Below are 25869 nucleotides of genomic sequence, written 5' to 3'. Positions count from 1 at the left end.
TTTTGTTTTTGCTATTTATTTTGTGTTTTTGTTTTTGAGGCTCTTTCGGTTAACTTTTGTGACTTTGTGGAACCCAGTTCAGCTACTGATTGTGTGACTGCGGAAATGGATAAAAGCCCCCCATCCAAACAATGACTATCATCAGCGCAGGTAAGAAAAAATAATAATTTTAATTTTTATCATCTACAATACTGTCTTATTTTATAATACAGTACATTGATTATTGCTTTCATTTTATGGATCAATGACCTCGTCAGATAGTAAAATTCATGTTAAATTGCTATTTTAGGGGTTGTTTTTAAAAGTCTGGAACAGATTAATCTGTTTTGCATTACATTGTATGGGAAAGCGCACCTAGGTTTTCGAACGCTTTGGTTTTGTAACGGACTTCCGGAACGGATTAAGTTTGAGAACCAAGGTACCACTGTTTTGAAACTGCGGGTTTCATTTATATCTTAGTCATTCTTTTAGGTTAGACTTGTTTTAAACTCTTATTTTATGTAAACCGCAAAAAAGTTTATTATTATTAACAGGTATCCAGATTCTGTCAAATTAAAAGAAATATTTTAATACCTAAATCTATCTATCTATGTCATTTCCTGCCAATACTGCATTTGTTAATTACCTTTATATCCCACCAGTGGCATGCAATCAGTGGACAAGGGAGACTAGGCTAGTCGCCTAAATTTTCCCCTGGTGCCTCCTTCTCAAAGCCCAGGAAGCTTCTGCCTGGTTCAGGAAATGAGGTGTGATATTCACGGGCAGAATGTCACACACAAGCTGGCACCTATGGCCCTAACTGTTCCCTATGAAAAATTCACAAGTCACTGTATCCTACCTTTCGTCCAAGGCGCAGGACACAAAACCCAGCCTGGCACTGCAAAAATGAGGAAGGGGTTAAGCCAGGCACCCCCAAACTTGACCCTCCAGATGTTTTGGGACGACAACTCCCACCATCCCTAGCTAACAGGACCAGAGGTCAGGGATGATGGGAATTGTAGTCTCAAAACAGCTGGAGGGCAGAGTTTGGGGATGCCTGGGTTAAACCAATCCTGTGCACTCTTACTCAGAAGAGCTGAACTGAGGAGGGGGGTGTATTTCTAGTAAGTGTGTGCAGGATTGCAGCCTAAAAGCCCAGTTACCCACTCACAAGGGAGCAAGCCCCATTATCCTGCACATGTTCATGCCCACTTCAGAAGATGGGGTGAAATACATTTCATCCAGACTACTCAGTTTTTTGTGGGCTACTTTCCATGGCTGATTAACCACCTGGCCCAAACAAGGGTTGATTCAACTTTCGCACATACTCCAGAGGAAGCTCATTTGCCTGTAGTTCTTGACCTCTCTTAGGGTTTCCTCGATGTACTTGGCAAACCGGCGTGCTGAGCTCCTCCATAACGCGAGGAGAGAAGGGAAAGGAACCCATCTAAAATAACTTCAGATGTGGGTGTTTTATTGATACTTCTATCCCAATAAAAACATTACAAAAAAGAGGCTATTTACAAATCTGATCCGATGTTGTTACACTGCTTGATCCAGGCTTTAGATCAAATTTCCATTTCAGCTGTATGAGTCCGTTCCAAATCCATGCCGGCACCCTGGCACGTACATTTTAAACGGCTGTTTAGTTGTCTTAACCTTTTCCGTATCAGCGGTAGCCCAACTGGAACAGCAGGGCCACATCCGCTCAGTGGCAGCCAGCAAACTTTAGCCACTTCTGTTAAGAGGAAGAAGAACCTAGAGACGTTTTCCTGCTCCTTTTAATCAGTTCTTGACCGGAGGGGAGTCATCAGACAACCCCTACGAAACCTTCTTCTCCTTCCTCTCTGTCTCTCTGCTACTCCTTGACAGTTAGGGGCAGGGTGGGGGGATGCAGCTAACACCCCCACCCCGACTCCTGTTTCCCAGCAGAAAAGTGCAAGGAGAGAGATCTGGGAGTGCCGGCAGTTCCCTGCCCTTCAGGAACTGTGTTTCTGCCGCTTCCAGAAGCGCTTGACGTCCGAGTGGCCGGCCGGCGTCACCACCATGAGACGTTTGGCCGGGTTCTCGAAGACAAGGACCCCCAGCTCCTTTGCGTGGTTGCGCAGCAGCTCGAAGTCGACCTGAGACAGGAACTGGTTGTAGAGGACACCTGGGGGGGGGGGGAAGAGAGCAGGAAGACGTGGTGAAAAAGCACAGAAGAGAGCAGAGAGGGGTCAGGGAAAGGAACAATGTGGCAGGGAGATGGGGGATGCAAAGAAGGGGGGATGAGAACCAGGGTGGATTTGATTTAAATCAAATCACTAGGTTTTTTTCTTGGTTTTTTTTCCCTACAGAAAGACTCATTCTTGCTGGCATAATCTTAATATTTCCAACCAGAGGAAGGTTTCATTTTTGGAATAATAAATTTTCAGAGTAGTTTTTACAGTTATATCAAAAATTACCGATTTGGTTATACTATTAGAAATACATTATGAAATTATTGTGAGGTTTAATAAGTAAACTGTTTATATTGGGACAACTTTTCTGCTGCACTTTACTGGAAGGAGGAAAATAATCATTTCCTTAATAACAATTAAAAAAAATATTTAACTGAAACAATAACATTATAACATGTATCCATGTTTGCTAACTGATGTGGTTAAACCATTTTTTTTTAAAAAAAATGAGTTTTAGCACATATGAAAAACTTAAAACAAATTCTTATTTCCTGATGAATAGCCTTTGGACTATAATGTAACTTAAATAGAAAACTATCTTTAGAAATATTTTTTTCCTCCAAAAGCATTTTATATTAAATTAAAATTTTTAAAAATCTGATTTTTTTAAATAAAAAAAAAATCATTGATTTTTATCCACCCTGATGAGAACACAACTGGTGCACTGCTCTTCTGTGGTTTCCAGAATCTGGTATTCAGAAGCATTGCTGCGTCCGACCGTGGAGGGAAAAGGGGAATGAGCACTTGATGTGAAAGGAGGAAGAAAAAACATGGGTGAACCCAGAAAGGTGGATCCGAAGCAAGAAGGAAGTTGGGTGGGGTGGAAGAGGGGATAGAGATATTTCCCCTAGAGATGCGCCCCTTCCCTTCCCCATGTTCTTCTCTCTTTTCCACCCAACCGGGGTTTCTCACCCACAGACACTCACCCTCAGAGAAGCGGAGTCTGTCTCGTTCCAGCTCCCACAGCCGGATCTGATCTGTGATGGTGGGAGGCAGCACCGGGGTCTATGGGGGCAAGACAGCAGAGAAAGAGTCAGGGAGGCATATGGCAGAGACAACTCGGAAAACAAAGAATGAACTACTGTATTGGCCTGAATATAAGCCTCACTTTCCCCCCCAAATTCCGACCGTGAAAAGTTAAAGTGCGGCTTCTATTTGCAACCTTACGGTATGCAGCCAGGAGCAAAGGGCAAACAGGGCTAGGAGCGTGGCAAAGCGGCGGCCACCCCATGCGTAGTCCCCCGCCCCCCAGTCCTCTCCCCCAAGGCAGGGAAGGGAGAGAGCGAAGAAAGGGAAAGGCCGCGGCAACGCAGCGTGGTTCCCCCCCCATCCAGTACACAGCCAGAAGCAGCAAGGAATGGAGCGGCTTATATATTCGGGTATTTTATATGTTTTTATTCACCCCCCCCCCAAAAAAAAATTAAAGGAGCAGCTTATATTCGGGCCAATAGGGTATTCCTATTGCTGCAGCAACCGAGGCTTCCATTGGAATCTCCCTAGCAGAGGTTACCCAGAATCCTCGAGGCCACATTCCAATTTCTCTTGCCAACATGTGACGCCCATCCTTGGCCTTTCATTAGAAGAACCCCGCAGGATCAGGCCCAATGACCCATCTAGTCCAGCATAATGTTCTCACAGTGGCTACCCAGATGCTCACGGGAAACCCAAAAGTGTAGCCTGAGTGCAACATTATTAATTAACAATAATAAAATTATATGCAGTGGTACCTCTGGTTACAAACTTAATTCATTCTGGAGGTCCGTTCTTAACCTGAGGTAGCACTTTAGCTAATGGGGCCTCCCGCCACTGTCGCCGCGCGATTTCTGTTCTCATCCTGAGGTAAAGTTCTTAACCTGAGGTACTACTTCCGGGTTAGCAGAGTTTGTACCCTGAAGTGTCTGTAACCCAAGGTGTCTGTAACCCGAGGTACCACTGTACTGCCCTTTGTCCGTAGACCTCAGGGCAGTTCACAGCATAAAAATATCCCTCTCCTGACTTGCGATTCCTGCCAACTGCCATTCTGCCTTCAAACAGCTGAGCTGTAACATAAGACTAATTCCACAAAGTCATAAAAATAGCACCAAACCCTTTGGAAAGGGAGGGGTGATTCTTTTATGTGCAGCGATCCACTAAGTGACCACACTGCCTGCCGTAATCCTCACCTGTTTCAGCATCACAGAGTGAGCTCTGGTACGTAGGAAATGAATGATCTGCGGGACAGAGAAAATAAAAAGGGAATGAAGCAGAGCTGGCCTTAATACTATTTGACTGACGCCATTTACTTGATCGCTTCACACTATTCCCAGCGGTGGGTTCGTCAGTGCTGGGAAACACCCAAAGGAAGGGGAGGCTAACCAGCCCAGAAACGAACCACACTCTGCTAGGCTCCCTTTAAACTGGTTAACCCAACAGCCTCTCCCTGGTTCCCCACCTGGTCTGCCGTGATGCCATTGGCGATGGCTTGCTGCACGCTCTCCCGGGTGACTTGAGCCACCACCAAGTTGGGGAAGCGGTAGAGCATCTCGGAAAAGAGGGCGATGAGCGCAATCTGTAGTTCGGAATCTGGAAACCAGGGCAGAGAGAGAGAGAGAGAGTCAAGAGCTTAACTTTTGAAAGTAAGTACACCCCTTACTGGCAAGAGAGCCAGTGTGGTGTAGTGGTTAAGAGCGGTAGACTTGTAATCTGGGGAACCGGGTTCGCGTCTCCGCTCCTCCACATGCAGCTGCTGGGTGACCTTGGGCTAGTCACACTTCTCTGAAGTCTCTCAGCCCCACTCACCTCACAGAGTGTTTGTTGTGGGGGAGGAAGGGAAAGGAGAATGTTAGCCGCTTTGAGACTCCTTCGGGTAGAGATAAAGCGGGATATCAAATCCAAACTCTTCTTCTTCTTCCCTTCTACCCAGAAAAATGTCTACCAAGCTCAGATTTTTTTGGTGCATGAGATGGACAAGAAGTTACTCTGCACATGCTCACATGTACTCTCTTTTAGTATTATTTCACAGCTGAACCCAAGAATGGAAAATCAGATGTCTTCCAAAAGTCAGATGGTTGTTTATTTCCTTGACATCTGATGGGAGGTCGTTCCACAAGGTGGGTGCCACTACCGAGAAGGCCCTCGGCCTGGTTCCCTGTGAGAACCTACCTTGCCTGCAGAAGGTCTCAGATTCAACCTCAGTCATTTCCAATTAAAACAGCCTCTGTCTCCCGGAATGCTGTTGCCAGTCAGAGTAGCCAACATTGAGTTTAGTGGGCAAACATTCTGACCTAGGAGCTTCCTAGTCCTGAACTAGACCCTGGTGAACCTGGCATTCACAGAAGCCCTCCAAGAGGGAGGATGACGGTCCTGGATAATTGGGAGCTAGCTAACTTGGTCTCCTCTCCGCGTTTAAGTGCCATTGGGTTACAAAACCAGTGTTATCATTTTGGATTTGCGGAGATTGTGGCGGGGAGGCCCACAAAACCACGAACAAGAGGACCATAGAAAGCTGCCTTATACCGAGTTGCTCCACCGAGCCATTGAGTTCAGGATTGTCTACTGGGGTTTCCCAAAATTGGGTCTCCAGCTTCTTTTGGACTACAACTCCCATCTTCCCTAGCTATAGCAGGACCAGTGGCCAGGGATGATGGGGAACTGTGGTCCAAAAGCTGCCAGAGACCCAAGTGCAGAATTCAGCGGCCAGGTTGCTCACCGGAGCAAGATGGTTTGAGCATATTACACCGATCCTGGTCCAACTGCATTGGCTACCAATTAGTTTCCAGGACCAATTCAAAGTGCTGGTTTTGACCTATAAAGCCTTAAACGGCTCAGGACCGGACCGCAATACCTCAAGGACCGCCTCTTTCAATATGAACCTACCCAGACCCTGAGATCATCTTCTGAGGCCCTCCTTCATGTGCCGCCTCCTCGAAAGGTCCGGAGGGCGGCAACACAAGAACAAGGCCTTCTCTGCAGTGGCTCCCCGTCTGTGGAATGCTCTCCCCAGGGAAGTTCGCCTGGTGCCTTCATTATACAACTTTAGACGCCAGTCAAAAACATCCCTTTTTAACATTTGGTTGATCTGGTTGACATCCTATGCCCTTTTAAAAATGTGGTTTTTTGCGGGGGGGGGGGGCTACTGGGTTGTTGTTTTTATTAGGTATTTTGTGGTTTTATATCTTGATTTTATTCTGTGAACCGCCCTGAGACCCCCAGGTGTAGGGAGGTATATAAATTCAATCAATCAATCCATCAATCAATCAATAATATGGGAAACAAGGATTAGCTGGGGCTCTCCAAGGTTTCAGGCAGGGGACACTCACGGCCCTACCTGGAGATACCAGGAATTGCACCTGGGACGCATGCAGAAGCTAAGATCCACGCTGGGAGTCAGCCTCTGACCTGTGTAGGCATAGATTCTGTAGTTGGTCTCCACAATTATGAAGCCCTGGTAATGGGTGTCCACTGTGGTGCCCGAGATGCCAGAGGAAAGGTTGATGGCCAGCCGTGTGGGGTAGTAACGGCGAGATTTCCTCTGGAAGGGGAGAAGGACGGATAATGGCAGTAAGACTCCTGCAGGCTTGAAATCCCTCCCTCCTACCTACCTAACTCTGCTTAAAAGTGCCACTCCAAACTTCCACTTTGAGTTCCGCATCTTTGCAGCAGGTCCTCTAAAACGTTCGGTTCCCCAGCCTACAACAGGGGGCACAGCTTTCTGTTGTTTTTCCCACCCTGTTCTTTCCCGGAAAACCCTGCATACGATCTAACTCGGCTAACGTCCTTGGGAGGGGTGGGGAGTCTTACCTTTCTCTGAAAGACGAGGCCAAATTCCCGAAGGTGCTGGAGGAAATTCAGCAGAGACTCGCTCATCCCTTCCACGGAATAGTCCTGGGAACAGATGGGTGGAAATGGGGTCTGATTTACTCACACACACGCTGGGGGAGGGGGCACCACTTGGATCATTCAATGCTTCGTGCCTGCCAGTCGAATCAGGCCGAACTACTGAAAACCACCAGGAGGCAATGTGAAATTTCTCTCTGCTGCAGTGATGATGCATTCACACATGCAGGTCAACATCACCGCCACATGCTGCCGATATCAAGCGATGGAACCTGCATGTGTGAAAGAGCCTACAGACACAACACACTTAACCAGGCTTTGTTTTCCTGAAGCCCAATATAAACATCACCTCCAAGTGACCAAAGCTAAGAATGTGGTATTCTGGTATGAGGAGGGAGATGCAATCTGGTTTTGGAAAAAGCACGATTCATGCATCCCCCCCCCTCCAGTCTTATAAAATCAGAGTTGAAAGGGGACAATGACTCTTTTTCAGTCCGAGGTTGCCTTCCTCTTTGGGCGACTGTCCAGGCTGAAGCATATTCCCAAGAGGTAATGTAGCTTTTGAGGAGAAAAAAACCCAAGAAGGGACACAATAAAGATTTGTCAAGTTATAAACGGGAAAATAAACAGGAGTCAATCCTAAAATGCATCTGGGGGAAAGGGGAATGTTTTCCCTGCAATGCAGAATTATGGATTTGACCCCTCCTATCCTTTTGCTCCCCGCTTTATAGGCTACACTAAGAGAGTGCTCCCCCTCTTCCAATATCAACCATCACAGACCCTACGATCAACAAGGAGTGGTGCCACTCCTGGTACTGCCTGGATGGAGCTGCAGGGCCTCTTCAGTGGTGGCTCCCTATCTGTGAAATGCCTTCCCTTGGTAAGCTGTGCCTGCCTTTGCCCATTATTAACACCCAGGAGGAATTGGATGGCTGAAAGACCATGCTTCCTGGCAACCCTCAAATTCTAAATACGCATGGAGTATGCTTTTCCTTGTATTTTCAATTGTCTTGTTTTGCTACTTTGTTGTTTGCCAGACTTTGAGCTTATGGGGAAAGTTTCTCACCTTGCCGAGAGTGGAGAAGCTGAGCTGGAAGAGAAAGGAAAGAATCTCCACCAGATCCATGCCCCGGGTCTGTAGGGGGAAAGAAGAGGTGGTTAAAACACAACAGGGAGATAGCCAGAGCAAGTGGGGAGGGGCAGAGGCGGGTAGGCCGACCCCTCTTCTCCTCACCTCAGCCGACTGGAGATACTGCAGCATGAAATACCAGAGCTGAGATGAGGTATCCAGCAACAGGAACTGGAAGCCGGAAGATGTGATACAGGGGGGCTCCCCAGGTTCAGAACTAAAGAGGAAACACAGAGAGGTTGAAGGAAAACAGAATGAGGTACTCCTCTGTGGTGTAGGTCTAGATCAGGAGAGGGGAAAGTTTTTCATTCAACTTTCTGAGAGCCACCTGGCAGTGGTAGGTGGGGCCAGAGGTAATACTTGGTGGAGCAAAAGATATAGGTACTGCATATTTTTCCCCTCCTCCCCAATTTATTTAATTTTATCCTGAAAAGAGAGCCATTTTCTGCAAAAAGAATATTCCTTTCCAGTCATATTCCAGTGAATTGACTCTCATGTCCTGAAAGCTCCCTTTCCCCCTATGTATACAGTCAGTCAGTTTATCCGTTTCTGCAAGCAAGCAAACAAGCAAGCAAGCAAGCAAGCAAGCAAGCAAGCAAACAAACAAACAAACAAATAAATGCTGACCATCTGGTTGGGTTTCCCCAGCCACTCTGGGCAGCTCCCAACAGAATATTAAAAACACAATGAAACATCAAGCATTAAAAACTTCCCTATACAGGACTGCCTTCAGACGTCTCCTTAAAGTTGTATAGTTGTTTATTTCCTTGACGTCTTATGGGAGGGTGTTCCACAGGGCGGGCGCCACTACCAAAAAGACCCTCTGCCTGGTTTCCTGCAAACCTCGCTTCTCGCAGCGAGGGAACCGCCAGAAGGCCCTCGGAGCTGGATCTCAGTGTCCGGGCAGAACGATGGGGGTGGAGATGCTCCTTCAGGTATACTAGGCCGAGACCGTTTAGGGCTTTAAAGGTCAGCACCAACACTTTGAATTGTGCTCGGAAACTTACTGGGAGTCAGTGTAGGTCTTTCAAGACCGGTGTGATGCTATATGCTTTATTAACTATTGTGGATTTTAAATGCCCACCAGCAACATGCAGTTATCTATAAAAGGTAAGGTAAAAGACCCCTGGGCAGTTAAGCCCAGTCAAAGGCGACTATGGGGTTGCGGCATTCATCTTGCTTTCAGGCCGAGGGAGCTGGCGTTTGTCCACAGACAGCTTTCCGGGTCATGTGGCCACCATGACTAAACCGCTTCTGGTGCAACCAAACACCATGACAGAAGCCAGAGCGCATGGAAACGCCGTTAACCTTCCCGCTGTAATGGTACCTATTTATCTACTTGCACTGGTGTGCTTTCAAACTGCTAGGTTGGCAGGAGCTGGGACAGAGCAATGGGAGCTCACCAGCGTGTTTTAGACCACAGCGCAACCCGTGTTCCTATGCAGCGATCAGCACCACCATTGCCACATGGTTTGTTATGTTGCCCCCAAGGTGTTCAAGTAGGTGGGGCCTGTAACTAGTGGACATTCTTTTAAGAGTGACATGGCTTGTGACTCCTAATCAGACAGGACCACTACTGAAAACTGCGTGGGATGCTGAGATAGCTTCTTTTACCATTCATTCCTACTCCCTCAACCCCATAGTTTGTCTTCTTTGCCACTTACCTCTTCATCAGTCCAGCTTCAATGAGCAGCTGAGCTAAGTCCTGGCTCACGGCTGCACTTGGAGAGCCCACCATGAAATGCAGGATGACCTAGGAGGATGCACAAAAATGGAACGGCGTGGGAGAAAATGGGTTTGTCCAGACTGGTTCGCTACTAGAAAGAGGCCCTCGTGAACCCACACTTTTCTGCCACAGCTATGGCAAATGGCCGTGCAAACAACCCATCTTCCCACTTCCCATGGCCCAGACTGAGAAGCAGCAGCCGGGTGGCATCTCCAAAAGACTCCTATATTGGAGCCCTGTAATGAAGCACAAACCAAACACTCACCTCCCACCTCTCCTCGGCGTACTTGTCAAGAGACGGGACATCCCGGGCGTGCTTGTCTGGGCCCAGCTGGCCAGTGTCATCAGACCAGGCCTTACCTCTGCAGAAACAGGACGAGATGCAAGGAATGCTGTTGGACACTTATAGAGCTAGCAGAAAGCTGCAGGAGGGACAGAGGTTTCTCAAAGCCATAACATGAAAGCTGGCATTCCGAAACCCGGTCACCATTGACTTCCACAGGTACGTATGCGACATTGTCATTCTCAGTCAGAACAGGAGGGTTGTAATCTATGTGTTCTTTTGCTCCCAAACATCTTACCCTCCACATCATGGTCAGTTGTGATCCATGACATGAAATACTCCTCTAGCTCTCAGGGGCAAATCCCAGTACAGTACTTCAAATCAATCACATTTGCTTGGTTTGTTTTGCTTCTAGTAATCATGGTTTCTCGGAGGGGAGATTGACAAGGAATATGCAGCATGCCGTTTCCAATCACTGATTAACACCAGGGTTTCCCAAACGTGGGTTTCCAGCTGTTTTTGGACTACAGTTCCCATCATCCTTGACCACTGGCCTTGCTAGCTAGGAATGATGGGAGTTGTAGTCCAAAAACAGCTGGAGACCGAAGTTTGGGAAACCCTGGACTAGACGTAACCATGTCTGTGCCAATGCCAGCGTGAGCACTAAGCGATGGTTAAAGCAAACCATAAAAATGTGTAATAAATAATAATAATAATAATAATAATAATTTACATGCAAGGAGAAGGCAAGTGTCTGAAAAACCCATGGTTTGCAAGTTGCCCCACCGTATCTGTGTGGGGCCATTAGAAAAGAAGTTTTCTTTATTTCATTGCTCTATTTATTAAAGCACTCCTAATTGCAATGCAACCAAAGCACATCGGTCAGGAGGCCTGGTTTGCACTTAACACCTAACCATGGTTTGTTTTGCAAATATCTGATTGGCCTCAAAGTCTGAATCCAGCCCAGCTGTTTAACCACGGTTTGTTTCCTAGAAACAAGGTGAACCCATGGCTTGTTGCTGGCTTGCAAACTGTGCCTTGTTTTAACTGTTGTTTGACGTTATGCCTCAGCCAACAACCTTGGTTAACCCATCCCACCCCAGAACCTCATATGTTACAGAGATACAAGGCAAGAGCAGCTTAAAAACAAATCCAAGTGCGGAAGAAACAACCTGCGGCTTGTTGAACAAATCAAGGTTAAAGCAAACTATGGTTTAGTGTTATGTGTGAACACAGCCAGATACGGGATTATCTCGAGTGCATTAAATGCACTGAGCCTCTGCCTTCGATTCCTAATTCTCTTCATGGCTCTCACTTACCCTCCCAGCAAGGCGATGCGCAGGTTCTCCTTAAAGATGGGGTTCAAGACGATTCCTTGGAGGCCGCCGGGGAGCAGCTGTGTGTGCCAGAGCCGCAGCCCCAGCAAGACATCCGAGCTTTCATCCTGCTCCCTAAAAGGCAAGAAGCAATTGTGAGCTAAGCTGAGTGCAAAACCGGGCTCCGGGGAAGATAAAGATCAGTCGGGCTGTTCCCTTGTCGAAGCGAAGAACGTAATATATGAATTGGACCAGAAGATACTCAGAAACTCATCTATGTGTGTGTGAATCACTAGGCTCCCACAGAACAGCGGCTTGGTTTCTCTTGCTGTTCCGATGCTTTGCTACACAGCCCGAGCTTTTGCTTCCACACTGTCCTATCACAAGCAGCAACTCACTTGGTGAACTCCTTCTTGACCCAGGAGGCCACAGCGGCCTGAGGGAGGGGCTGTTCCAGGAAAAGCATCCTCATGACATAGTTCTTGGCCAACCCCGGCAGCTCTCTGAAAATGCAAGAACAGTGCTGTGAACACAAAATAAAATTAATAATAATAATTTATACCCCGCCCATCTGGCTGGGTTTCCCCAGCCACTCTGGGCAGCTTCCAGCAAAATATTAAAATATTCATCAAATATTAAAAGCTTCCCTAAACAGGGCTGCCTTCAGATGTCTTCTAAAAGTCAGATACAGTGGTGTCCCGCTAGACGAATGCCTCGCTAGACGAAAAACTCGCTAGACGAACGGCATTTGCTAGCGGAAGGCTGCCCCGCAAGACGAAAAAGTCAATGGGGCTGTCTCGCAAGACGGGGAAAAAAAATTCGGCGCGAAAACCTCCGCGCTGCATTGCCGCTTCGCTAGATGAAAAATTTGCTGTACGAAGACACTTGTAGAACGAATTATTTTCGTCTAGCGGGGCACCACTGTAGTAGTTTATTTATTTGACATCTGCTGGGAGGGCGTTCCAGTATCGAGAAGGCCCTATGCCTGGTTCCCTATAACCTCACTTCTCGTAGTGAGGGAACCGCCAGAAGGCCCTCAGCGCTGGACCTCAGTGTCTGGGCTGAATGATGGGGGTGGAGATGCTCCTTCAGGTATACTGGGTCGAGGCCGTTTAGGGCTTTAAAGGTCAGCACCAACGCTTTGAATTGTGCCTGGAAACGTACTGGGAGCCAATGTAGGTGTTTCAGGACTGGTGTTATAGGGTCTCGGCGGCTGCTCCCAGTCTCCAGTCTAGCTGCCGCATTCTGGATTAGTTGTAGTTTCCGGGTCACCTTCAAAGGCAGCCCCACATAGAGCGCATTGCAGTAGTCCAAGCGGGAGATAACCAGAGCAGGCATTACTCTTGCGAGACAGTCCGCATGCAGGTAGGGCCTCAGCCTGCGTACCAGATGGAGCTTTTACAAAATACTTTTATAACATAACGCAGGGGGTGGCTAATCCGAGGCCCTCCAGACATTTCTGAAAAACAGCTCCCATTTTCCTTGCCCTGGACTCTGCTGATGGAAAACTGACGGGAACTGCAGCAAACATCTGGAAAGTCGGGAGATTAGCCACAGCATCTCCTGCTCAGAAGGCACCATCGAGGGTCGACAGTAGGGGTGGGGGACCTTTGGCCCTCGAGATGTTGCTGGACCGCAATTCCCACCCCTCTTGACCATTTGCCATGGTCCAAAAACGTACAGAAGGCATCAAGTTGGGAAAGGCTGAGCTGCAATAAATTGCTTAAAACACACAGATCAATGCGTGGATGGTTTAGAGTATAGCGAAACTGCTTTCAGAAGCGACGCCGATCAAGTATTTTAAGCACCTACTTTTTAAAAAACTTGGAAACATGCTACTGTTTATTTTATTTATGTATTTAATAGATTTTTATATAGCACCTGTTCGCATAGACTAAAAAGGGCAATGTGCCACATGAAACACCAGAAAACAATACAAAATATAATCACGGGAATGACTGGCTCATCGAAAACAACAACCTGTTGGAATAATACTACTAAAAAAAAAAGACTCGCCTTTTCCTGTTCTTGTGAATGGATGCAATTAAATACCAAAAGCACAATTTAAGCAAGACACCAGAATGCACATACAATACAATAAAATACCTGCACATCTTGTTTACAGCAGGATTCTCCCCCAGCGCAGGCAACTTTAGAAAATCGAGGATTCGTGACTCAGTTAAGATCAAGCCTAAGGCTGTAATCCTAACTCCGCTTACCCAGGAGTAAGCCACATATAAACAGGATTTACTACCTGGTAAGCGCGGTTAAGCTTGAACTGTAAATAATCAAGTTACAGGTATATAGAGGAGGGAGAAAGGTTGTTTTCTGCTGCTCCAGAGAAGCGGACACGGGGCAATGGATTCAAACTACAAGAAAGAAGATTCCACCTAAACATTAGGAAGAACTTCCTGACAGTGAGAGCTGTTCGACAGTGGAATTTGCTGCCAAAGAGTGTGGTGGAGTCTCCTTCTTTAAGCGGAGGCTTGACAGCCATCTGTCAGGAATGCTTTGATGGTGTTTCCTGCTTGGCAGGGGGTTGGACTGGATGGCCCTTGTGGTCTCTTCCAACTCTATGATTCTATGATTCTAGGTAGGTAGCCGTGTTGGTCTGCCATAGTCAAAACAAATTTTTTTTAAAAATCCTTCCAGTAGCACCTTAGAGACCAACTAAGTTTGTTCTTGGTATGAGCTGAACAAACTTAGTTGGTCTCTAAGGTGCTACTGGAAGGATTTTTTTAAAAAAAATTGTTGTAAATAATCTAGTTTGGAAAGTAAACCGATTCTTTTATTTCACCCTCCCCACTCTGGCCAGCACCCCAATATTTGAGAAGGGGGTTCGTGCTCACCGAAAGACAGCTAGGCATGTGGCAGGATGGTTGTAGAGCCGGTCTAAGATGCCAGGGCTGAGGCCCCGCAGGAATTCATGAAGGTTCTTGCATTTCAGCTGTACCCTCTGCAATTTCATCACCGACTCCATAGTAATCTACAGGAGGAAGGGTGTTTTCATATATATATAAAATATAATATTACACACACACACACACACACACACATACGGGGGGGGATGCGTAGCTGTCAACTTTTCCCTTTTCTTGTGAGGAATCCTATTCGGAATAAGGGAATTTCCCTTTAAAAAAGGGAAAAGTTGACAGCTATGGGAATGGGATTCTGAACCCAATTATTATCAGCACAGGTAAGCACCCAATTGTGAATCACTGAATTGCAGAGTGGGAAGAGACCATGAGTCATCTAGTCCAACCTCCTGCAATGCAGGGATCTTCTTGCCCAACGTGGGGCTCAAACCCATGACCCTGAGATTAAGAGCCTCTAGAAGAAGAAAACAGCCTGCTGAAAGTATAACAGCCTGAGTTTGGCCTGCTATGCAGAACATAGACACAAGTAGGGTCAAGACCTGCCCCTGCTCATTCTTCTCCCCCCCCCCAGATTCCTTTAACCAAAAAGGTCCCAGATCAGGTGACAATAATATGTGAATGCTTAGCATGTTTTTATGATTAAGTGGAATACATAATTCTGATACATGCACACACATAAATACATTATTATCGGTCAAAATAATACATAATCAGAAAAATAAGGTGTATACGTTTAAAATATTTTTTTAAATATAAAACATCAACAGAACAACAAATCTGCATGAATATATGCAAGCTTAATATCTTACAAATACAAAGCCCTTACCCTGAGGCGGTAACCAGGCTCAAGCAATAAAAGAATCTTCCATATTTTTAATCAGGAAGTCTCTCCGCCCCCTCCCTGCCGGCCTCAATTGCCTTTACTTCCACTACGGGCTGCAATCCTCCTCAGCCAGGCTCTGAAGGTGCAACGTCTACTCAGGAGTAAGCCTCACTAAATCCAGCATGAACTACTCCTAGGCAGTAACTGCTTGAGAGCCGCCTTGGAATGCGTGGATAGGAATTGCACCGATCGTTGCAATACATTTGCAAAAAGTCTTTTGCAATTTCTTGGCAATGCATGCGGCTTTGGGCTTGCACTTCCCCGCCCCACAACTAATTCCCAGACAGTCCCCCGTCGCCTCGAGGAACCCCTTCTTCCTTTCGGCAACGTCCCCTTAGGCTACAATCCTCACCTCGCTCCCGTGAGAGTAAGTCCCATCCCATTGAATTCAATGGAGCTTCCTTGTGAGCACGCGCTCCCGGAGCTGCAGCGCTGCGCTCTCCTCTCTCCCGCAACGAGCCTCGATCCAGTCCTTACCTCGCATGCATTTTCCCGATCTTCAGCTCCTCCGGATTTCTCTAGGCTCAGACAACCCAGCAAAGCCCTTCCTCTTCCTAGGGCTCCAAGCTCCCGTCATGCATTTCACACGAGACAGACAGGAAACCCGCCAGAGAGAGGTCGGGGTCGGCCTCTTGCTCTGCACGTGAGCTTCTTGCTTTTCACCTCCGGCTGCAGAAAAAGCCGATCGTCCCCTTCTCCCTTTTTGCAAGCGGGTGCCTCTGAAGGTAAGAGTCTCTTAGGAAACTTAATTGCAATGCAAAACATGTCTCTCTAGATCTCTCCCTGCCCCAGTATTTCAGATTGACACTTTCTTTCTGAAGCGCAGAGTTGTTGTTTTTTTGGCACCATGGCTGTTACCTATATTCGGCATCTTTCTTTCTTTCTTTCTTTCTTTCTTTCTTTCTTTCTTTCTTTCTTTCTTTTTTGCTTTCCGCAAGAAAATGTCTCAAAGTGACTTACGCATGCCATAACATGTGAAAAGAACCCGACAGTCTGTTTGAAAACGACACAAATAAGGAAAATGGAACAAATGTCCTTAATTGGTCAAGACCCATGGCAGATTTTAAGTGATTTAGTCTGTGTTTTGAAAACCCAATGTCTTATATTGTATTTTATTGTGTCGGCTATGTCTGAAGCAAGAGGAAGAACAAGCACACTAGTGGCCAAAATTGTGGAAACCTTTTGGGAAAAGTTACAGTGTTGGTCTGCCATAGTCAAAACAAAATAAAATAAAAAATTCCTTCCAGTAGCACCTTAGAGACCAACAAAGTTTGTTCTTGGTATGAGCTTTCGTGTATCTGAAGAAGTGTGCATGCACATGAAAGCTCATACGAAGAACAAACTTAGTTGGTCTCTAAGGTGCTACTGGAAGGAATTTTTTATTTTTTATTTCTTTTATTTTTATTTTATTTTATTTTGTTTTGACTTTTGGGGAAAGTGTATTTTGGAGGTTTGATGGCTCATAACACCACTTTTTTTTTGGGGGGGGGAGTAATACCATAAAATTATATATCAATGGGAAGATATTTTAATGAAGAATGTAATGCAACAAAGTTTGTTCAATTATCAAATGTTATAGCCGAATAACCAGAAAAGGGAAGCACAACTTGCTTAGGTTGATATGCAATAGCTTTCCTTCATTTGAATTTAGCCAGTGAGTATGAGTGTTTAGAAAGCCAATCAGGTGTTACGAGCCATCAGTCCTCGGAAATACACTTTCCCCAAAAGGTTCCCACAATTTTGGCCACTAGTGTAGGTCCACAGGGTGGAGAGGATGGAGAAATGCAATTTGGTGACAAAGAGAAGGCAGAACTACTCCACACCTCCTTTGCCCCTGTCTTCGCCCAAAAGGAAATCTGAAAGATAAAAAACTTCCCTTCTTCCCCTGTTCAGATGTCTTACTGATGGCAGAGACCAACCAGAGTGCACTTTTCAGGAAATTGTCATATTTCTGTCTGGTTGGGAGGGAGGAAGGGAGGGAGCCCCTTTCACAAGTAACACTAAGAACCCTAGAAATGACTCGCTGGATGGATCAGGCCAGTGGCCCATCTAACTCCAGCAGCCTGTTCTCACAGTGACCTACCAGATGTCCCCAGGAAGCCTTAAAGCAGGTCCTGAACGCAACAGCACTCAGCCTGCTTGCGATCCCCAGCAAGTGGTATTCAGAGACTATTTCATAGAATTGGAGAGCTGGAAGGGACCCCGAGAGCCATCTAGTCCGAGCCCTTGAAATCAGTGCCGGATTTACATATAAGCTAAGCAAGCTATAGCTTAGGGCCCCACTCTCTTGGGGACCCCCCAAAAAATTAAAGGAAAAAAACAACTGGATGTACATTTCCAAAACATAAGATAAAAAACAAATAAAATAAAACCTACATACAGCAACAGTATTTTGTGTTGTGTATGGACCTATTAGGTCCATAAATGACCATATAGCATATATTCAACACAAAAAACAGCGACAATTTGTTGTTGACAAAGGACAGCTGGACATATAAAGGGCCCCATTACCTTCAGTAGCTTAGGGCCTCATCAAACCTAAATCCGGCCCTGCTTGCAGTACAGGAATCTTTTGCCCAATATGGGGCTCGAACCCACGATCCTGAAAAAGTCCAACATACTGCCTTGGAGAGTACGCACATAACTGTTTCGTGCTGTGGAAGTGAAGCGACTCTTGTATGGGTTGACCTTGTCGGTTTAGTTTGCTTGGTTTTTCTCCCCCACCTCCCCACTTTCCCCCATATTTCTTATTTTATTTTCTGTCTTACAGTTAGAAATATTCATTTTAAACAGCCTTAAAATATCAACCACTTCCCTTCTTCTCTTTCCGTGGTTCATTTTGCCTAACATAAATCTCTGCATATTTTATATAAGCTAACCCAGGAGTAATCAACCTTTTTATACCTACCGCCCACTAATGCATCTTTCTTGATAGTGAAATTTCCTTACCCCCACCAGTGTTCGATGGAAGAAGGAGTCAGCTTGTGCCGCAAAACCCCCTACTGCCCACCTAGAATCCTGAAACGCCCACTAGTGGGTGGTAGGGACCAGGTTGACAACTCCTGAGCTAAACCATTCATTATTACATCCACAAAAACTTATTTACAATGTTGATTTTTATCTTAGTGCTGTCCATGTTTTCAAATGTACACAATTCCCCCCCATATATTCAATAAACATTTAGTTTGCTTGGTTTTCCTTTCCGCAGGTTCCACCTACCCACCGTGCAAAGACGGAAAAGAGAGCTTATGGCGCTGCGAGACGGGTAGCTGCGAGAGAGGTGTGCTTCCCCCACCCCACCCCCCCATGCCTGAGAACTGAATGCGTCCAATTCCAAACATGCCATTGGCCCGGTACAATTCTGGGCCTGTCCGGCGCCTGTGTTCTCTCTGCCGTTTGCTTCTCTGGGCTGAGAAGAGGCGCTGGGGGGCGCCTGGCGTTTGGAGGTCTTACTCCCAAGCGAGGAAGCCCGAAGGAAACCAGACGGATCTCCATAGCCAAGCAGGGAAAACGCCCCACCTGAAAAATAAGGCAGAGAAACAGAAACGGCAGCGGGAGAGGCTGGAGGCCATCGAAGCTGGGCTGCTTGCTGGGTCCAAGGTGAGGCGGTGCGTGGAGGACCAGAGACGTTGATGTCCCGACTTTGGCTAACTATTTAATAGGGGAGAGTCGAATGAGGAAGGGCCGTTGCTCAGAGGGAGAGCGTCTGCTTCGAATGCTGAGGATTTCCGGTTCAATCCTCGGCAGGATTTTTTTAAAGTCATGATTTTTTAAAAATATATATATTAAAAAATGGATTTTTAAAATTTAAATTGGAATTTTAAAATTTAAATTGGAATTTTTAAATTTAAATTGGATTTTTAAAATTTAAATTGGATCTTTTAAATTTAAATTGGATTTTTTTTAAAAAAAAATGCTTTTAGAGAAAAAAATCTTTCTAAAGAGAGTTTTCTATTTAAGTTAAGTTTTGGAATAGTCCAAAAGCTATTCATCAGGAAATAAGGATTTGTTTTTAATTACGTAGCATGAGGCTGTATATGCAGCGTTTACGGTAAATTTTTTGGTGAACGAATTCCATTAATCCATTCACACTGTCATGCTCTTCCAGAGGTTTCTGTAAGATTATTTGTGGGCAGTGTTTCTAATGAGAGTATATTATCACAGATGCTTGTTTTTGCACTTCTCAAAAGTGTGAATTTGTGTCTGCAGAGATAACATGCCTTTTCTTCAAAGGAAAAATGTTATAAAATAAACATACGGAGTTGAAGGGGAAAAAAACCCTTAATCCCATTGTTCTTTTGCAAATTTATATACATCCTTACCTAAGTTCCAAGAGGCTCAATGAATAGATTCTTTGGAGTGGAATAAATCTATGCGAGTAGCTAAGTGTGAAGCAGTAAAAATGAAAGTGCAACCTTGTGAGCAGACTACTCCACAAGTCTTGGGACCTTTGAGTAATCATTGTGCAAGTTTATTATTCCAAAAATGAAACCTTCGTCTGGTTGTAAATATTAAGATTATACCAGCAAGAATGAGTCTTTTCTGTGAAAAAATGATTTAAATCAAGTCTTACTGACAAGTGATTAAAACCATGATTTAAATTGACTTGATTTAAATTGATTTGATTTAAACTGATTTGATTTAAATCGATTTGATTTAAATCATATCCACCCTGATGCTGAGGATCTCTGGTTCAATCCTCGGCATCTCCAAGTAAGACTTGCAGAGGAAAAGCAGGAGGAGCCAAGCCCTGGGAGCCATCTTGTCTCTGCTGTATTTTGCAGGAGCAGCCGCCAAACCAAGGCAGGGGCCGGGCCTTGAAAAGCACTGTTCTGTACGACATCCCCACCGCAGCTGGAGAAAAGAAAGGTAACAGTGGGGGGGAAAGCAACTCCTTGCCCTTCCCAGAGCAACCTGCATCTATATCGGTTGGAAAGGTGGCAGTTTGAGAATGCCGGGTTCCACACATTTTATACAGATCAGTTCTGGGATTTAATGGAAATACGCATACTGTATATATTTTTTGCTTTAATAACAGGTACCGTGAGGTTTCTGTAGTGGTTTCTCATGAGTAAACACTCTGGACTCCGGTCCATTTGTTTACAGGTTTATTGTGCAAGTATTTACAGTGCAGAGCTCAAAAGTTCATGTCCATCTTAGTCACTCTCAGATTCCGGAAGTGGCGCTTTCCTGGAGCGCCCCCCAGCAAAGGAAGGGTTGCGATGGACAGGAGGGGGGTGGGGTAAAGGATGAATATTTAAAGGGGATATTAAAAAGGCTGACCACGGAACTCCGAAACCAGAGGGGAAACGGTGTATGAGACTGGAAGAAACATTTAGGTATTTGATAAGATGTGATTTTTTTTAAATATTTGAAATTGGAATCAGAAGGAATATAGGCTACAGTATTACAAAGTTAAGTTAAGAGAGGATAAAAGAAGTTGAGATGTGGAATTTGATGTGTTGTTTGATAAGAATAAGATTTAAGATATGTTGATTATAATTGTAAGATTAAGATTAGGTGTAAGAAAGAAGATCTTACAAGGTTACAAAGTTACTAAAGAAGATTAGAAATGAACGCAGAAGAGAGGACGTGAGGAAGTCCCAAATTTAGGATTATAAAAAGGATAAGGATGGATAAATAAGTGTGTATTTTGTTTTGTAGTTTTTGTGTGTTTGTATTTGTATTTTGTGTATGTTTACTATTAAGATCCAATAAATTCTTATTTTTAAAAAAAGGAACTTGTGCACCCCCAGTCTCCCCCTTCCCTCCTTGCGTTTCACCCCTCTATGTAAGTGGGGCGATGGAAACGTCGTTGCTCCCTCCTTGCTAGTCTGGCTGGGTGAGTGTCTGGGCTCTGGAACACCCCCCAGCCCTCTCCCCTCCAGGGTCCCCTCCTGCCTTTTGTTCCCTCCGGATGCTGTCCCGCTCTCCTCGCAGTGCTGGGGCTCTGTGTCCTTTGGCAGCCCCTGCACCACTCCGCTGGTCTCTGACGGTTCCCTGACAGGTACCCTCTTCCCCACAGATACCTCGGCACCGCTGCCCGTCTCGTATAGCCCACGCTATGTTGAAGCTGCCTGGTATTCCTGGTGGGTGAAGGAGGGATTTTTCAAACCAGAGCACCAGGTAGGAAAATAGATGCTGTAAACAAGTGATTTTAGGTGGGATGTGCCCTTAACAAGCAAAACCAAAGATGTGCTGCCCTTCAGAGTTGACAGATGGCTGAATGGCAGAAAGGATGAGCCAAGAGGAGCACTAGATGTAATAATGAAAGGGGTGAAGTTAACAGAAAAGTAGGTTTCGGTGGAGAGATGAAGAAAAACACCTTGATACGGAGTTTGAGAGTGGAACCGATGACTTACAGCTGTCAAGCAAGGACTTCCAACAACTGTTGGGAATGCACCAACGCTGGATTATTTGCATCCATCACGGGGTTTAACTCAGTTGCACACAAAAGCCTCCTCAATCCTGGGATTAGATGGGCCTTTGATCCTTGCCTGCAGGTCTCCCCTTAACTTTTTTGGCAATCCTTGAAATCAGCGATTCTGCCCTGGCACTGGCTATCGGGCTGTTCTGACCTTGGGCACTGCTGATCTCTCTTCCTGTTTATCTTTCCCAAAGCGCCTCTTGCCCCATCGGAAGCCAGAAACGTTTTCGCTCTCTCTCCCTCCGCCAAATGTCACGGGGTCCCTGCACCTGGGCCACGCCTTGACCGTGGCTCTTGAAGATGCTCTGGTACGGTGGTAAGTGATGCTCTGCGTGGCCATGTGGTTACTTTGCATCCGGCAGCCGATGGCTCCCCTGAGAGTCAGTGTGGTGTAGTGGTTAAGAGTGGTAGACTCGTAATCTGGGGAACCGGGTTCGCGTCTCCGCTCCTCCACATGCAGCTGCTGGGTGACCTTGGGCTAGTCACACTTCTCTGAAGTCTCTCAGCCCCACTCACCTCACAGAGTGTTTGTTGTGGGGGAGGAAGGGAAAGGAGAATGTTAGCCGCTTTGAGACTCCTTCGGGTAGTGGAAAGCGGGATATCAAATCCAAACTCTTCTTCTTCTTCTTCTTCTTCTTCTTCAGATTCGTGTTTCTCACTCACGTATTAATTTTTAGATTTATAGCCATCAAGCCCCTTAAGATATAAGGCTGAGTGGCTTGCAGCAGGTATACAAATATGCACGAGAGAGGTCTAAAGGTAAAGGTAAAGGGACCCCTGACCATTAGGTCCAGTCATGTCCAACACTGGGGTTGCGGAGCTCATCTCGTGTTACTGGCCGAGGGAGCTGGTGTACAGCTTCCGGGTCATGTGGCCAGCATGACAAAGCCGCTTCTGGTGAACCAGAGTAGCGCACGGAAACGCCGTTTACCTTCCCGCTGGAGCGGTACCTATTTATCTACTTGCACTTTGATGTGCTTTCGAACTGCTAGGTGGGCAGGAGCTGGGACCGAGCAATGGGAGCTCACCCCGTCGTGGGGATTCGAACCGCCAACATTCTGACCGGCAAGCCCTAGGCTCTGTGGTTTAACCCACAGAGCCACCCGCGTCACGAGGGAGGTCTACAGCTCATGAAAAAGAGCCTGTGCTTTGATATAAGGCAGCTTCCTTGGTTCCAGGGGGAAATCTAAAGCAGTGGTCTCAAACTTCTTTTATCCGGACCATACTTTCAGAATAAAAATTTGCTCACACCACGCTGAATTCCCCATGGAAAAGACATACATTGGAAAACAAAAAGAAACAACTCCTAGCAGGGTTTGAGTCGTGAGAGAATAACCCAGGCATAGGCAAACTTTGGCCCTCCAGATGTTTGGGACTATAATTCCCATCATCCCTAGCTAACAGGACCAGTGGTCAGGGATGATGGGAACTGTAGTCGCAAAACATCTGGAGTTTGCCTATGCCTGGCATAACCTGATGCTCTTGCTGTCCTTTTGAAAATATATTCTGCCAATAAAAAAATATCTTGAACTATACTACACCAAAATGTTTAACTGTTTCTCTGATTGTCCTTGAATCTTCCCCTCCACGCTTGCCACACTCCCCTGCCACATGGGTGTGGCATGACACGTCCTTTGAGAACCACTGGTTTAAAGAGAGAGGGTTCCACGGTCTTGAATGTATCACAGCCTGATTTACAGGGCTCCCAGAATTCTCTTGGGGAAGCCATGACTGTTTAAAGTGGTACCGTAGTGCTCTCTTATTCCTCCACCAAATGTGGATGGGGCATTGGCCCGATCCAGCTCAGGACTGCTAATATTCTTAACTTTTGTACAGAAGGCTATGTTCCAGCTATGCAAAATTCATAGGTTTCAACAAGCGCACCCCGTAGGCATCTGTCTCCATCCAGGAAATGGGGAGGCATTATTACATCGCAGGGACACAGTCCAGCAAGGCAAAGGTGCTTGAGGAGGTTGCAGAGCATGGCGTGGCCTCAGCAGTGCGCCGAGGGCTAGGCAGAGAGGGTTGGTGGGCTGAATTTGGCCCCCAAACCAGAGGTTCTCCACCTACGTTGTGAATCCTGTGCTCTGTCCTTGGAATCTGCTCCCTCTTTATGCTGTTTTTTTTTTGGGGGGGGCAGCTGTGCTATTTGTAGAGATGCTGGTTCTGATCTGGCACCAGGTCACTGTGTTTAGCGTCAGGGCAGTTGCTGAGTTCTGCATTGTGGTCTTTCGATGTCTTGCAGGAAAAGAATGCAAGGCTATAAAGTTCTGTGGGTTCCAGGGTCCGATCATGCTGGGATTGCCACTCAGGTGAGAAGAACCGCTCCTATCGCGTGGTTCCCCATTCCTGACATTGAAGTAAGTCTCACTTTGCCTAATGCAGGGGTCAGCAACCTTTTTCAGCCATGGGCCGGTCCACTGTCCCTCAGACCATGTGGTGGGCCAGACTATTTTTTTGGGGGGGGGGGGAGGAGAATGAACGAGTTCTTATGCCCCACAAATAACCCAGAGATGCATTTTAAATAAAAGCACATATTCTACTCATGTAAAAACACGCTGATTCCCGGACCATCCGTGGACCGGATTGAGAAGGTGATTGGGCCACATCTGGCCCATGGGCCTTAGGTTGCCTATTCCTGGCCTAATGGGACTTGGTCCCTAGCACGTTGTCTTAGGATGGTAGCCTCAGAGGGGGATGGAATGAGACTGTAGGGTTCTAGTCAAGATTCCTGCATGGGCTGCTTTCAAATTCCCGTTGTTTTCTACTGCTGTCTGGCCAGGCTGTGGTGGAAAGAAAGATCTGGAAGGAGAGGGGAGTCCTCCGAAAAGAGCTCAAGCGTGAGGAATTCCTCCAGGAGGTCTGGAACTGGAAAGAGGAGTGAGTATCCGAGGGACTCAGGCCATTTGCCATAAATGTGGGAGAGGGGGGCATTCCAAGGATAGATTGAGGAGTGTGTGGAAATTACATAAAGTGGAATGTGCTTAAGCTTCTTGCATGGCAACCAAACAAAAAAAAAAAACCTCCTGCTTGTTCTTCCTTTTACCTCTGTACATAAGAGGTTTGCTTTTGTTCTGCTTTTTCTCCTGAGATCAGGAAAGGGAACGAAATATTCCAGCAGCTGAAGGTGATGGGAGCCTCATTGGACTGGGACAGAGTCTGTTTCACCATGGACTCCGTGAGTAGCAGATTCTGAAAATGCAAACGTGGTTTGTATGTAACAATGTGTGCAATAGGAATATCAGTCTGTGGTTGATTTCTTTGGTTGCTGGTGCCCTACCGAGTTTTGCTTCTTTTGTACTGTCTCTGCGTGAAACAAGAAAGATATAAAATAGGTAGCATTTTGGAAATTGCAGTCGTAAATATGAGCGATGCTGTTGCAGTTGCCAGAGCAACATTTCGTTTTCTTTTACCTCTTCGTTAACTTTGTTGTATTAAATCTGAATATAAATACAGGCGTGTTCTAAGGGGAAATGGATGAAAATAATGCAAATTTCCGTGGACTTCAAATAACTTGCAAGCTAATGCAGAAACGGGTTGCAGACTGTGGCTTCCATCATTGTTGCTGCTGCTACAGACTGGCTATAGCTGCCATTGCTCTTTCTTTGCCTCCTTCCACCATTACCACAGCTCTTTCCTTCTTAGGGCTTCTCCCAAGCGGTGACTGAGGCCTTCGTGCGACTGCACGAGCAGGGCCTGGTGTACCGGGAGAGGCGCCTCGTGAACTGGTCGTGCGCCTTGCGGTCGGCCATTTCTGACATTGAGGTGAGTGGGAGGAGCCTGGCGGCACACGGTGGCTGGGAGAAGGGGGGGTGCTCTTTAGGACCGAGGTGGCTCATGGATGGTGTCCCTGGCAGGTGGAGAACAGGCAGCTCAAAGGACGGACGGAGCTCTCTGTGCCCGGACTCCAAGGCAAAGTGCCATTTGGGGTCTTGGTGACGTTTGCCTACAAAGTGGAAGGAGAGGACGGTGAGTTAACAGCGGCAAGATGTCGTTCCCGTTGCTTATCTTTGTATCTTTATTTTAGATCTTGTGATTTATGTTGAAATGGTTCAGTTTGGTTGTGTATCTTTAAATGTGTTGTCTGTTGCGTTATGACTTCAGTCATGCCTCATGTTGCATTCGCTGCAGGATGCGAACGGCGCAGGTTACGAACGCGCCAAACCCGGAAGTACCGGAACGGGTTACTTCCGGGTTCAGCGGTTCGCGCATGCGC

The 25869-nt window shown here is 46.3% G+C and overlaps 2 protein-coding genes across 4 annotated transcripts in view; one reads left to right on the top strand and one right to left on the bottom strand.

Moving 5' to 3' along the window:
• Positions 1-1427: 1427 nt before the first annotated feature.
• Positions 1428-15799, bottom strand: GTF2H4 (general transcription factor IIH subunit 4). Of its 3 annotated transcripts, none has more exons than XM_033141574.1 (14): positions 15704-15799; positions 14317-14453; positions 11866-11970; positions 11471-11602; positions 10134-10230; positions 9807-9895; positions 8248-8359; positions 8080-8148; positions 6978-7061; positions 6576-6708; positions 4630-4760; positions 4361-4408; positions 3125-3203; positions 1428-2131 (listed from the first exon to the last, which is right to left on the bottom strand). In XM_033141574.1, exons 2-14 carry the CDS (start codon positions 14445-14447, stop codon positions 1959-1961), a joined length of 1383 nt encoding a protein of 460 aa, XP_032997465.1. In that variant the 5' UTR covers positions 14448-14453; positions 15704-15799; the 3' UTR covers positions 1428-1958. The 3 variants fall into 3 exon arrangements, 2 of the variants coding, with proteins under 2 accessions (XP_032997465.1, XP_032997466.1); XM_033141575.1 differs by lacking the exon at positions 15704-15799 and adding an exon at positions 15579-15673; XR_004426046.1 differs by having other exon boundaries at positions 2069-2131; positions 6505-6708.
• A 2735-nt stretch (positions 15800-18534) lies between these two features.
• The window catches only part of LOC117042100 (valine--tRNA ligase, mitochondrial-like), a 33360-nt gene continuing 26025 nt past the window's right edge, over positions 18535-25869 (top strand). Inside the window, exons 1-9 of the mRNA XM_033141576.1 lie at positions 18535-18826; positions 20011-20095; positions 21252-21352; positions 21848-21969; positions 23899-23965; positions 24436-24533; positions 24750-24831; positions 25299-25418; positions 25511-25622. Coding sequence (XP_032997467.1) covers positions 18548-18826; positions 20011-20095; positions 21252-21352; positions 21848-21969; positions 23899-23965; positions 24436-24533; positions 24750-24831; positions 25299-25418; positions 25511-25622 — 1066 coding nt within the window. The 5' untranslated portion in view covers positions 18535-18547. The remainder of the gene's footprint in view (positions 18827-20010; positions 20096-21251; positions 21353-21847; positions 21970-23898; positions 23966-24435; positions 24534-24749; positions 24832-25298; positions 25419-25510; positions 25623-25869) is intronic.

The sequence above is a fragment of the Lacerta agilis genome, chromosome 2, assembly GCF_009819535.1.
Source record: "Lacerta agilis isolate rLacAgi1 chromosome 2, rLacAgi1.pri, whole genome shotgun sequence".
Lineage (NCBI taxonomy): Eukaryota > Metazoa > Chordata > Lepidosauria > Squamata > Lacertidae > Lacerta > Lacerta agilis.
Note: the sequence above shows the minus strand (reverse complement) of the source record. Positions and strands in the feature narration are given on the sequence as shown.

Coding starts and splice junctions, on each gene's coding strand:
- GTF2H4 (XM_033141574.1), bottom strand. CDS start 14,447: ATGGAGTCGGTGATGAAATTGCAGAGGGTACAGCTGAAATGCAAGAAC. Junction 8,360..9,806: donor GAAGCTGGACTGATGAAGAG/GTAAGTGGCAAA, acceptor TTTCCTCTTTAG/TTCTGAACCTGGGGAGCCCC. Junction 2,132..3,124: donor CAGACTCCGCTTCTCTGAGG/GTGAGTGTCTGT, acceptor CCCCCCCCCCAG/GTGTCCTCTACAACCAGTTC.